Raw genomic sequence first — 13,755 nt, 5'->3', positions numbered from 1 at the left:
TTAGCTTTCTGCCATTCCATCAATAGCTGGTCACACTGCTAGAAGTCAGAAAGTCTACAGATTCCCGTATCTGGTACCTAATGGGTTTGGACCAAAGCATAGTTACTCAATTTGCATTTATTTACTGAGCTCCTGCTATGACATACACTGAGGGAAATAGAAGAATGAATAAAATGTAATCCCTGCCCTAGAGAAAGTATAATCTGTTAGGAGGGATAAAATATTTACAGTCATACAGGATACAGTATGGTGAGAGCTATTTCAAAGGGATAAACAAAGTGATCTGAAGAGTTCTAAGGGAGAGATTGAATCAAGAAAGACTTCACACAACAGGTAACATTTGTGATGTGGCTTTCATTGTCTATAAGCAAACATAGGAGAAAGGGCGATGGAAGATGGGAAAAATGATGAGAGTTCAGCATCTTTCATAAAGCTTTATATTTCCTATAGAGAAGAGCACCTTTATATTAATAATTCCAAAAATCTCCCATGCAAAGCTGGGAGGAGGTGTGGTGGAAAGGAAGGTGGGATTGGGCTTGAGTCTCTGTACTTGAATTTTCCTCTGTGAATTACTTTATAGATGGAGTTACTCTGATCACCAAAGATGAAGCCCCTGGAAGCTCTGTCACCACTGAGGAAGCCAAAAAGGTATTGTGGGCTAACTCCCTGCCTTTAGATGAATTATTGTGGTGGAGATTATTTTCTTGGTGCTCATTCTTCCTTGAAGAAGTAAAATTCTAGAGGTAACTAGATTACTGTACCGTTCTTTACTCAACCAACAGGCAAATTGCTTCAGCTGCAGCATCCTCATAGGAGAAATTGTAATCTCATTCAGTTTGCCATAAACTACGATAATGTTTCTAGAACTCACCTACAGTTGCACTTCAGTACCTCTAGAGTTTGTGATCCATAGTAGACCCTGGTTAAGGCTAGGAAATCCATCTAGCCCAGTGATCCCCACCCAGGCCACACATTAGTCACCAGGGAGGTATTTTTAACAACAAAAAAAGACTTCATATTGATGCCAATGGTCAACATACTTGGTGTCTTCCTGTGTGGAGGATGAGCATTACATCTGATTCAGTTGTGAGTCAAAAACATACAGCTGTTCAGCTCAGTTCTTCTTCATTATACTGCATATTTGTGATGAAATTTCAATGAAATTAAATTGAGTAGCTCAGAAGTATATGGTTCATAACATCCAGTGTTATTTACAGTCGGTGGTTGACCCAGCCTTGCTAGTACAACACATGGCAGCCGTCAGTTATGTTTGCTGGGCTACAGTATGTTTGCTGGGCACTGTACTGAACGATAAAACAGCACCCCCGCCCTCTAGAGACTCAGTTGCTTACAGGGTAGCAGAAGGAAGCATTGGAGACTCAAAAATTAACTGCCTGGTAAGGGAGAGCTTGGTCAGGAACTCATGAACAGGAATCTAAGGGAATAGCGGAAACAAGGCCAGAGATGTTCATCTATGGGCTAAACGCAGGCCAAAGTTTAAAAATCTTGAATTTTCAGTTCAGAAAACACATTTGGCAAAAAACATGATATTGTTTGGCAAAGAAATTAGAATATACAAGACTTTTTATTAAGCACTCTGCCTGGAAAAAGCATTTTGTTAAAGAACAGATATGGCCCCTGCTCTCAGGAAGTAAGATCTCAGAATTTAAAAAGCATTCTTCAAGATGCTGACGGTTGTCTCAGAGAAAGTTCTGTGATGTCTGTACCCACTGCTGCCACAGTCAAGACTGAGTACTGTGGGCTTCAGAGTGCCTTTTAACTGGATTTGTTATTTTAGGCAATGGCATGATAATACTTCCCCCTGGAACTAGGGTGTGTCATTCAGGGCTCTGCAGAGAGAACCAATACTGTGTGGGGGGAGGGTGTGGAGGGGGGATTGATTCATTTTAAGGAACTGGCTCACACAGTTGTAGGGGCTGGCAAATGTGGAATTTATAGAGCAGGCCAGCAAGCTGGAAATTAAGGCAGGATTTCTATATTACATTCCAGGGGCATAATTCCTTCAACTGATTGGATCAGGCTTACCAACATTATTGAGGGTAACCTTCTTTACTTAGTCAGCTGATTGTAAATGTTAGTCACATTCATAAAATACCTTCACAGCAACATCTAGTGTTTGCCATAACAGCTGGGCACCATAGAAGAGTTAAGGTGACACGTAAAATCATGTAGAGTAAAGGCTTATCAATCAGCTTTTGGTAAACAGGTAAAATGAGGCAGATAGTTTCATTTTAATCATTATTGCATTCAAAAAAATCTGTCATCCAGCTGAGAGCTGAGTACGTTACAGTTTTGGGAGGAAGCGGAAAGCCCTGACCTGAAAAGGCAGTCTTTTCCCCTAAGCAGTACCTCTTAACCGAAGGTGTCAGAGTTGAGTGAGGCCGGAATACGAGAAAAGGAAGAAAGCTAAGAAGGGATAATGTGCTTCCTGTGAGTGTGTCTGGGCCTTAGTCTTTGTTGCAAATGTAATATCACCTTTGGAATTAAAGAGCACAGAGCATAACCATCAGGAATTTTAATGTCTGGTAATGAAGCTGCAGAGAAGAATTTCAGTGAAGACTAGATACGGGTGGGTGTCCTTACATGATTCTGATATCAACAGAACTGATTTCAGTTGGTTAAGACAAGTCCGAAAACATCACTGTGTTTGAACAGAGAGAAAGCATGGTCAACATAGCAGAGTGAAGCTTGCTGTTGTGACTGACTCTCGGCACACACTCTGTCATGTCTGACCTGTAAGATTATGCTTTTGTGTCTGCTTCGGTATCACAGGAGCCCCCCTTTTTTTTTCCAGAATAAAAACTTAGTCCTCTATGTTAAAAAAAATTTTTTTAATTTTTAATGGCACCTGTTGATTTTTGGAGAGAATTGTGGAAGGGAGAAGGTACATACGGATGATAATGGGGAGAATTAGTACAATTCTGGCTCAAGGAAGTTGATTCCTTGTAGTTTTAATAGGAGAGACATGCTTCAGCTTTTTCTCTTAGCCAAGTTATGGAAGTATAATCAGTTTTGACCACACAATAAAATACTCATTTACATTTTCTTCAAAGCAACTGTTATGTTTGGTCACTTCCCAAAGAATCAATTACAGAAACTTGGCTGTATTCAGACATTGAAGAATAATCCTCATAGTCCATTAAAATTATTTCAAGGTATTGACCATGTTATTTAAAGTTGGCACACTGTCACATTATTGCTGTTAAATGATGATTTGAAAGGAATTATTATTCAGGGATGCCCATTTTAAATGAAAATTAAATCATGACTTTACACTTGCCCATCTTAAGGACAGCTGTTTCCCTCTGATATATTCTAGAAATGTGTGGATTTTATGATTCTTTGAGAATATAGGTAAGTCATTCTTGCTGTAGAATTAGAAAGTTCTCTCATGACATAAGCTTCAGTTCAGTTCAGTTCAGTCACTCAGTCGTGTCTGACTCTTTGCGACCCCATGAATCGCAGCACGCCAGGCCTCCCTGTCCATCACCAACTCCCGGAGGTCACCCAGACCTATGTCCATCGAGTCAGTGATGCCATCCAGCCATCTCATCCTCTGTCGTCCCCTTCTCTTCCTGCCCCCAATCCCTCCCAGCATCAGAGTCTTTTCCAATGAGTCAACTCTTCGCATGAGGTGGCCAAAGTGTTGGAGTTTCAGCTTTAGCATTTTTCCTTCCGAAGAAATCCCAGGGCTGAGCTCCTTCACAATGGACTGGTTGGATCTCCTTGCAGTCCAAGGGACTCTCAAGAGTCTTCTCCAACATCACAGTTCAAAAGCATCAATTCTTCGGTGCTCAGCCTTCTTCACAGTCCAACTCTCACATCCATACATGACCACAGGAAAAACCATAGCCTTGACATAAGCTTAGACAGTCACTTTTCCTTTCGCTAACTGATACCTCTGTTTGATTTTGAAGCCTAGATATAAATATAATTCCTGTTTTCCACTCATGAATTCTTTCACTTTTTCTGTTTTCTGGTAGTTAGTTAGACATGCCATTAATGTTTGATGTTTGTATATGTATTTTTCCTCCAGTTTTATTTTGTTTCTTTTTATTGAGTTCACATTGCTTTATACCATTAGTAAATTTCTGTGTACAGCATTATAGTTCAACTTCTGTGTACACTACACGCTCACCACCAAAAGTTTGATTTCCATTCATCCCATACAGTTGACCGTCTTTACCCATTTCACCCTCCCGTCATGCCTTCCCTTCTGGTAACTACTAGTCTGTTCTCTGTATCTATGGGTTTGTTTTTGTTTCATTTGGTTTGTTCATTTGTTCTGGTTTTGGTGAAATCGTACATTGTTTATCTTTCTTCATCTGACTTATTTCACTTAGCATAATCCTCTCAAGGACCATATTTCAAAAAGATATATACACCTTGGTGTTCACCACAGCATTATTTATGATAACAGATCGGAAAAAAAACAAACACCTAAGTGTCCATTGATGATGAATGAGTAAAGAAGACGTGGTATACATACACCACGGAATACTACTCAGCCATAAAAAGATGAAGTCTTGCCATTGGCGACAACATGGAGAGGACTTTGTAGCTCCTGTGCACGCTTTGTCATCTCATTCACAGGGCTTGGCTCTGTGGTGGGTAGGAGTTGTGCCTGTTTATCCTGCCACATTCCAGGAGCATCACAATCCAGGACCAGGAAACCATCCATGGTCCATGAGAGACCTGGACTTGTAAAAGGTCAAGAAAGGCTGATTCTTCATTCAAAGTTTGTCATCTTTATAAAAAAAATTTTTTTTTAAATTTTTTCCTACTAACCTGTGTTAGGGTTAAAACAGTGGTTCTCAGCCAGGCGTGATTTTATACCCCAGGAGATATTAGCATTGTCCAGAGACATTCCAGGTGGTTACAGCAGGGGGCATGCCACTGACTCCTAGTAGGTAGAGCCCCTGACAACAAAGAATGATGGGAAGCCCTGGGCTAAAAGGATTAAACAAGTCAGATTCTTAACTAAGGCAGAGGATATTGGCTTAATTTGTATAGAATTTTATTCAGCTGGAAGGAATCCTAATGATGATCTAGCTGAGTTTTTATTTTTAAAACTGAAAGCTTAAAAGGAAGCCTGATACATAAAACAGAGAAGGGTGATACTTCTCCCTTGATGGATAGTGGGAGTGGAAATTTGGGGTTACCCATGCTCTGAGAACTTAGAAGAGCCCTCAGGGAACAGAACCTGAAAAATCCTGATCTGGTCCAAACTCCTTATTTTATATACACATGAAGAAACTTAGGGCTGAGACATAAAACGATGTGCTTACAGTCTCGCAGTGTCAACTGGCCAGGAATCCAGTGGTAGGACTGAGCCCCAGCCCTCCATTCTGTTTACTCCATATTAAGAGCACAGAGAGGAAAGAGAATTTATTCCCGTGGCTTTGGAATATTGTTTCTCACAGGATTCCAAGGTTGAGATTTGTCTAAATAATCATTTGATACCAACTCTTACGGGGGAAAAGGCATCACGTTAGCACTTGTTTTCCTTATAGTTGCCTAATCTGGCCTTCTTTATTGCTGTTGACGTTTATTGATTTTTCCATCTTAGCTTCATAGATGCTCAAAGCTTAGTGATCTGGTCATTTTCCAGAGGCAGTCTAGAGAGGTGAAGTTGACTTTCTCAGTGTCACAAGTTCATGGCCAGCAGAATTGGTTAGAGTCCAGACTCTGGACTCTATGCGTTTTTATGCCTCCACCATAGAATGCCACCAGCCACGTGTACATAAAAGATTCTCATGCTGCCTCTTCCAAAAAAGATCCCCAAAGCATTGTGAAAGATTATAAGATTGGAATTAAGGATCATTTTTTGAGAACAGTTGTTTCTGACTGCTGGCCGCTGTTGGACCCCATGACATTTTCCTTTGTTCTTGTCTTCCTTGTCTGCCTTAAATCCCTAGTGAAGTTCTGTATGTTAGTACAAGAAAAGCAGTAGTTAAAAGGTCACATTGTTACTTTATATTTGTTTAGAGCTTGATATTTTTAAGATATTATTTTAAATTTTTTATTGAAAAAAAAATAAATTTTTTATTGAGCTAGAACATACAGTAAAAGCACAAATCTCAAATATGAACACTGCTAAATTCTTATAGTCATATATCTGGGTGCCCACTGCCCATATAAAAATACAGAGCATTTCCAAAACCTCAGAAGGATCCCTGATACCCTGCCCAGTATTCTGACATCTGTCACTTGAGAGTAGTTTGCCTAGCTCAACCTTCATATAATTGGAATCGTGCCTTTTATGACTCATCCATGATGTTAAAGTTGTTCATTCTTTATTACAGCTATGTAGTATTCTCTTTTGTGGTTATACCACAATTTTTTCATCCATTCTCCTAATGATGGACATTGGTTGTTTCTAAACACTAGCAACTGGGAATAAAAATGCTACGGGTATTCTTGTGTATGTCATTTGGTAAACATATATTGAGTGTATTTCTAGGAATTGGAACATAAAATCTACAATTCCACAAGGCATTTTTTTTGTATCTTTTATTTCATCTGAGAAGCAGTGCAACTCCAAGAGATAAATGAGGTCAGTAGTAGTATTCCTATTTTATTTTTGAGGAGAGCTAGTATAGACGGAGAAGGGAATGGCAACCCACTCCAGTACTCAGTCCATGGGGTCGCTAAGAGTCGGACACGACTGAGCGACTTCACTTTCACTTTTCACTTTCATGCATTGGAGAAGGAAATGGCAACCCACTCCAGTGTTCTTGCCTGGAGAGTCCCAGGGACAGGGGAGCCTGGTGGGTTGCTGTCTATGGGGTCGCACAGAGTCGGACACGACTGAAGCAACTTGGCAGCGGCAGCAGCAGTTATAGAAAGGTCAAGTGGCTTACCCAGGGTTACTGGGAACAGACAGTGCCTCTATTATATGGTTCTTTTCCCCCACACTGGTTTGCAGATTTCTCTCCTGAACTGTATTCCCTATAAAGCATGAAAATAGCATTAATGAAACCTAAGTATGTGTCATTTTAAACAAAATACATGCAAACAGATTTTCATTCTTTGTGATGCTATTGTATATCTAGACCTTGGTGTTGGAATCAACCCGATGGAAGCCATGTGTTTTCAATTTGGGGATTGCTAAAGGCCTTCTATGTGGTCGCACAGAGTCGGACACGACTGAAGCGACTTAGCAGCAGCAGCAGCAGCAAGGGCCTTAGGACAAGCTGATTTTTAGTTTTTAGTCTTATGGAGGAATAGGACTGGAAGCTTCTGTGTAGAAGTGATTGATGCAGTTTCTCTGCTTGTGGATTGTATTTCAGTGTACCTGAGAAGTAGTGGTTTATCCATCTCATAAAGATCTCCAAGTAAGAAGTTTCTTTCTTGGTAACCGCAAATACATGATGAGGATGGAGGACTGTGTCACACAAGTGTTTTTTTTTTTTCTATTTGTCCTCTTTTTTCAGCATATTGCAGAGAGAAAGAACATAAGAAAAGTCAAGTGTTGACTCTTGCCGCTTGTGGCTGCATTCAGAGAATCTGTTGCTTTTATTGAGAAAACAGGCCAGTCGTTGAATTCTCTGCTGTATCTCTAGCTTCCCTGTCATGCACAGCCTGGAAATTACTTGTAGTTAAAAACTCTGATGGTGAGGAGTGATAAGTGTAAGAGATCAGCTTTGCCTGGGGCTGTGGGAAGGATAATGGATGGCAGCCTGCTCTTAGCTGTAAATTGCTTAAGTAGTAATGTAAAGTAGATCTGTCAGGAAATCAGCTCCAGATGTTTAGCACTTGATGGAAAGGAGAGTTTATTTGCCGCCGTTCCTTTCTTCCTGGAATTTGGCCTCATCTCAGAGACGTGTCATTTATGTTTAATGGTATATACTATGGTCATATTGTGCAGACAGTCCTATCTGAATTTATCCTGTAATTGCAGTGTGAAAGGGGCTTTGCAGGTGGGATGGGAATAGGAATTGGAGCTTTTAGAGACTGTGTGCCAAAAAGCATTAGGGATTTTCTAGATTCATCAATGGTTTAGTCACTAAGTCGTGTCCGACTCTTGTGTTCCCATGAACTGTAGCCTGCCAGGCTCCTCTGCCCATGGGATTCTCCAGGCAAGAAGACTGGAGTGGGTTGCCATTTCCTTCTCCAAGATTCATCAGTGCGTACCTACTATGGGTCAGGTTTCTAAGGGGGTAATACAAGATATAGCAGACTACAAAACGATTAAGACCACAGAGTTTGTGTTTGAAGGTACCAGTCACTTGTAGCCCCCAGAGGCTTCTGGTAAGACACAGCTCTTCTTTTTTGTTCTTTTCTCACCTAAAGGATACGTCTTTATCTTTCAGGCTGATGTTCTTGATGTAGGGAAGAGCACCTGGGGGTTAATGATAGTAGGAGAGGAGCAAAATAAAAATCGCTCTTTGTTTTTGTTTTTTTTTAATTTTATTTTTAAACTTTACATAATTGTATTAGTTTTGCCAAATATCAAAATGAATCCACCACAGGTATACATGTGTTCCCCATCCTGAACCCTCCTCCCTCCTCCCTCCCCATAACGTTTTTAATATTGAAGATAATTAGAATCATAAATAAAGATTAATTGGGGAATCCAGGAGCAGAGTCTGACCTTTAGATGTAAACCAGCTGCAGATGCACATGTGGATTGCTGACTCATTTATCTCTATGTGGCTCTCAGGTATCTTTATTTATAATCAACCCGAATAAATAAGTAGAATTGATGATATGAATCAGTTCTGTTCTATTCCAGGCTGTGCCTCCACTGCTAGCATCTTCTGTCTCCTAAACCACAGATTGATTTCCAGCACTGACCACAGTCCAGTTCATAGTCAGCAAAGGGCTATAGAAAGGTATATACATGTCCTTAGAGAAAAGTGAACTCCTTAATCTCTCAGTCAGAATTGAAGTCAGTGATTGATGAGGTGGTTTTGACTGAGGGGGAAAAAGTCCAGGAGGGAGGATGAGTCAAAAACAGACTGTCATAGCCACATCCCGGCACTAACGCAGCCTCGCCCAACTCTGCACGTGCTGCCTTCCTCTTGCCCTTCTTACCCACGTGAGTAAGTTTCAGTACACAAGGAATTAAAGGACACACAGAGCTTGCTTCCTGAGACTTGTTGTATACAGCCTTGTATTTTAACTGTGGCTTTGGTCTGTGGTGTAAGGAGACATCAGTTCAGTTCAGTTTAGACGCTTAGTTGTGTCCGACTCTCTGCGACCCCATGAATCGCAGCACGCCAGGCCTCCCTGTCCATCACCAACTCCCGGAGTTTATCCAAACTCATGTCCATCGAGTCAGTGATGCCATCCAGCCATCTCATCCTCTGTCGTCCCCTTCCCCTCCTGCCCCCAATCCCTCCCAACATCAGGGTCTTTTTTTTTTTTTTTTTTAAACTTTACAATATTGTATTGGTTTTGCCAAATATCTAAATGAATCCGCCACAGGTATACACGTGTTCCCCATCCTGAACCCTCCTCCCTCCCCATACCATCCCTCTGGGTCGTCCCAGTGCACCAGCCCCAAGCATCCAGTATCGTGCATCGAACCCGGACTGGCGACTCGTTTCATATATGATATTATACGTATTTCAATGCCATTCTCCCAAATCATCTCACCCTCTCCCTCTCCCACAGAGTCCAAAAGACTGTTCTATACATCAGTGTCTCTTTTGCTGTCTCGTATAAAGGGTTATTGTTACCATCTTTCCAAATTCCATACATATGCCTTAGTATACTGTATTGGTGTTTTTCTTTCTGGCTTACTTCACGCTGTATAATAGGCTCCAGTTTCATCCACCTCATTAGAACTGATTCAAATGTATTCTTTTTAATGGCTGAGTAATACTCCATTGTGTATATGTACCATAGCTTTCTTATCCATTCATCTGCTGATAGACATCTATGTTGCTTCCATGTCCTGGCTATTATAAACAGTGCTGCGATGAACATTGGGGTACACGTGTCTCTTTCAATTCTGGTTTCCTCAGTGTGTACGCCCAGCAGTGGGGTCTTTTCCAGTGAGTCAACTCTTTGCATGAGGTGACCAAAGTATTGGAGTTTCAGCTTCAGCATCAGTCCTTCCAATGAACACCCAGGACTGATCTCCTTCAGAATGGACTGGTTGGATCTCCTTGCAGTCCAAGGGATTCTCAAGAATCTTCAACACCACAGTTCAAAAGCATCAATTCTTCGGTGCTCAGCCTTCTTCACAGTCCAACTCTCACATCCATACATGACCACAGGAAAAACCATAGCCTTGACTAGATGGACCTTTGTTGGCAAAGTAATGTCTCTGCTTTTTAATATGCTGTCTAGGTTGGTCGTAACTTTCCTTCCAAGGAGTAAGCGTCTTTTAATTTCATGGCTGCAATCACCATGTGCAGTGATTTTGGAGCCCAGAAAAATAAAGTCAGCCACTGTTTCCCCATCTATTTCCCACGAAGTGATGGGACTGGATGCCATGATCTTCGTTTTCTGAATGTTGAGCTTTAAGCCAACTTTTTCACTCTCCTCTTTCACTTTCATCAAGAGGCTTTTTAGTTCTTCACTTTCTGCCATAAGGGTGGTATTATCTACACATCTGAGGTTATTGATATTTCTCCCGGCAGTCTTGATTCCAGCTTGTGCTTCTTCCAGCCCAGCGTTTCTCATGATGTACTCTGCATATAAGTTAAATAAGCACGGTGACAATGTACAGCCTTGACGTACTCCTTTTCCTATTTGGAACCAGTCTGTTGTTCCATGTCCAGTTCTAACTGTTGCTTCCTGACCTTTTAATCTATGTATAATTCTTAGGTTTCAGAGGCCTTGATTGTGTCCACGGTACCATAAAAATTACAGAAAATACAGGGAAAGCAGTTCTTGCTCTGCTTTCATGTCGAGAAAGTGTATACATGAACACACCTTTCCCGCTTGGGTGGAGCTACCACAGGAGTGAAGTGGGCTGGAAGGCTTGTTTACCGCCCACCAGCTCCATGCACACCCACCCTGAGGGATGCTAACTGGGAGAGGCCTACCACACTTCCACCTCCCCTTTTAAAAACCCTCCCTCCTACAGACTGGTCTCTGCCACCATGCTAAGTACTTATCCTACAAGAAGATCAGCTCTGGTGTTAGGATGGACAAGAAATTGATAAAACCTAGGTCTTCGATTCAGTTATCACATGCCTTGAAGGACAAGAGTCCCCACTGCTGTCTTTGGAGGGCAAGAATATTCAGATAGTCTTCGTGGGCACTCACTCCCTTTTGAAAATCTGAGTTGCATTCCTCGATCCTTGCAGACTTCAGTTCAGGGTCCTTTGATTTTCTGCATATCTGCCTTGTAGAAGTTCCAGGTCTAGAATACTGATGCTAAACAGAAGCGTACACTGGAAGTGTTCTCATCCACCTTCCTGTTTTCAAACAATTTATAACACACATTTAAAGATTGCCAGAAAAAGAATTGAACAAACCCACCCATTTTTGTGTTTCACATCTCCTAGAAGAAGTCCTTCCTTTTACCTCTTTTGTCCTCAGTGGAATTGAGTAGATGCTTATAATCTTTTAAGTCCAGACACTTGACCCTTAATGCTCCCTTCAAAAGAGACTGAGATTTATTGTATGCCAATTACACCTGTATGCCAATTACACCTCAGTAAAGTTTGCTTTTGTTAAAAAAAAAAAAAAAGAGAGAGAGACTGAGTCATACTAGTTTGGGGTGTTTGGTTCTTTTCTTGACCCTAATGAGCCCACATACCCGCTGTGGAAGCAGAAATGGGGATACCTGGTGTCCTCGGGGCCTGATGCAGGCCCCTCCACATGCTCGCTGCCTTGGAGAGCCACATCGTCTCCTCCCTCTTCCCAGGAACTTTCTCCGTGACTAGTTAGTGGACTGTTCAACCTCACAGGGGTCCTTTCATCCAGAACCAAAGGAAGGGGCATACATCAAGATGGTGCTTCTTTGGGGCCATTTGCATGTGTTCCTCCATCAAAGGAGGCAAAACTGTGCTTGTGGTATCATCCCTGACTTTCTGTTCACAGTTTCTGGCCCCCAAAGAAAATGCAAATGCAGACTCAGCGGCCGCCTTTGAGGAGGGTGGGGACGTGGACGACTTGGTAAGTACTTTTAATGTATACCAGGTGTTCTCCTACTTAAACTTGGCTGAGCTGTAAATACAGCCACCAAGCCTGCTTATCATGGACTTATTTGTGTTTTAGTTTCTGACACACCAGTAGCTCTCAACACTATTATTATTTATCGCCATTATAAATGTAATCAGATAAGTAATTTCATAATAGACAGTCCTGTGCTCTTTGGTTCTTTAAATTTATTGTTCATTCAGTTTAATCCTCTCCTTGAAGGACTGAAAAAGAGCTGGGAAGGCTGTTCCTTTAGCAGCAAAATGTCATAATTTACTGAAATTGCTCTCCACCAAAATAAGCAATACAGTGTGCAATCTGTGTGGTTTGACAAATAAAAACAGCATTTAAAAAGCCTCATTCTTAAATGTTCTCAATGGGCTTAATGTAAACAAAATAGACTGATGGGCATTTGGGGATTTCTGGACCTTATCACACCATGTCTGGATGCCTGGAAGGCTGGGTCGAGTGTTGGCTCTTATATCCATCTTTCATGTGTGGGGACTTCCTGCCTTTAAGCCTCACATGACCGCAGTCCAGTAAAAACTTTCAGCTTTTTGTGGAGAAGTTCTTAGTATTGAAATAAAAAGAGGTGCTTTGAATTTAGCTCCTGAAATAGTTTATTGTTTGTTTGCTGTCTGGTCACTCAGTCGTGTGTGACTGTTTGCAATCTCATGAACTATAGGCCTCCAGGCTCCTCTGTCCATGGAATTTCTCAGGCAAGAATTCTGGAGTGGATTGCCATTTCCTTCTCCAAGGGATCTTCCCAACCCAGGGATCAAATACATGTCTCCTGCATTGGCAGGCAGGTTCTTTACCACTGAGCCAACAGGGAAACCCCCTAAAATAGTTAGTGGTGAGTAAGTGTGCAAGTCCGTGCATGTCACCAGTGAGGAGAACCATTGTTGTTTATGGTCCCCTCCCCAGAGAAGCAGTGCTCTGAAGTTGGTCTGCTCCCTTCCTAAATGTGTTGTTCCTGTTTACAGCTGGAGTTGATATAGCTCATGGATGTGTGGAGAACTGTGAGAGCTGCCATCACTGTGATGCCGAGAGTTCTAAACACAGCAGCCTGGAGGAGGTCCCTCAAGCAGACCTGGAAGTTCTGGCGGTGGTCCCTGCAAGTTACACAGAAGTGAATCACCTGATTTCTTGCAGAATGAGTGCACACAGTTATAAGGGATAGTTTAGACCCCATACTTGTTTATAAAGAGTCGTTTTCTGATTGGTGTATTATTTCTTTTTTGGTCTTACTGGTCTTACATGTGTATTACGCATGTGCCTTCCTGATCTGGTACAGTGGTGAGGATGCGGCCCTCGTGAAGTTATCTCATCCAGAACAATAGCATGGCCACTGGTGGGCTTCTCAGTCTTCCCCAGGAAGTCTCATCCATTGTCTGATCCTCTAACAGAATCACAACTTACTCTAATCAAATGGTGGCATTAGTTTCTTACCAACAGAAAGCTGTCTTTGGGCAGTCACGGCTAAGGGCCGGCCCATTCCTCTTTTTATTTAAGCCTTTGAGTCATCACATAACTTTGGCCTGCAGCAGGGAAGGAAGGGGAATACCCATTTTAAGCAGAGTTATGGTGATGTTCTCATGAAGGAAAGAGGCTATTTTGGCCCAGCCT

The 13,755-nt window shown here is 41.8% G+C and overlaps 1 protein-coding gene across 4 annotated transcripts in view; it reads left to right on the top strand.

The window, feature by feature from the left end:
- XRCC5 (X-ray repair cross complementing 5) overlaps positions 1–13,348 on the top strand; it is an 86,720-nt gene extending 73,372 nt beyond the window's left edge. For 2 of the 4 annotated variants that reach the window (XM_086341266.1, XM_086341277.1), the window contains exons 19-22: positions 581–648; positions 12,028–12,102; positions 12,812–12,982; positions 13,113–13,348. In XM_086341266.1, coding sequence (XP_086197392.1) covers positions 581–648; positions 12,028–12,102; positions 12,812–12,976 — 308 coding nt within the window. In that variant the 3' untranslated portion in view covers positions 12,977–12,982; positions 13,113–13,348. The remainder of the gene's footprint in view (positions 1–580; positions 649–12,027; positions 12,103–12,811; positions 12,983–13,112) is intronic. The other 2 variants (XM_086341283.1, XM_086341288.1) reach the window with 1 other exon arrangement.
- The last annotated feature ends 407 nt before the right edge of the window (positions 13,349–13,755 follow it).

The sequence above is a fragment of the Bos grunniens genome, chromosome 2 (genome assembly GCF_055505025.1).
Source record: "Bos grunniens cultivar Pamir isolate PY7600 chromosome 2, Bosgru_T2T1.0, whole genome shotgun sequence".
Classification (NCBI taxonomy): Eukaryota; Metazoa; Chordata; class Mammalia; order Artiodactyla; family Bovidae; genus Bos; species Bos grunniens.
Note: the sequence above shows the minus strand (reverse complement) of the source record. Positions and strands in the feature narration are given on the sequence as shown.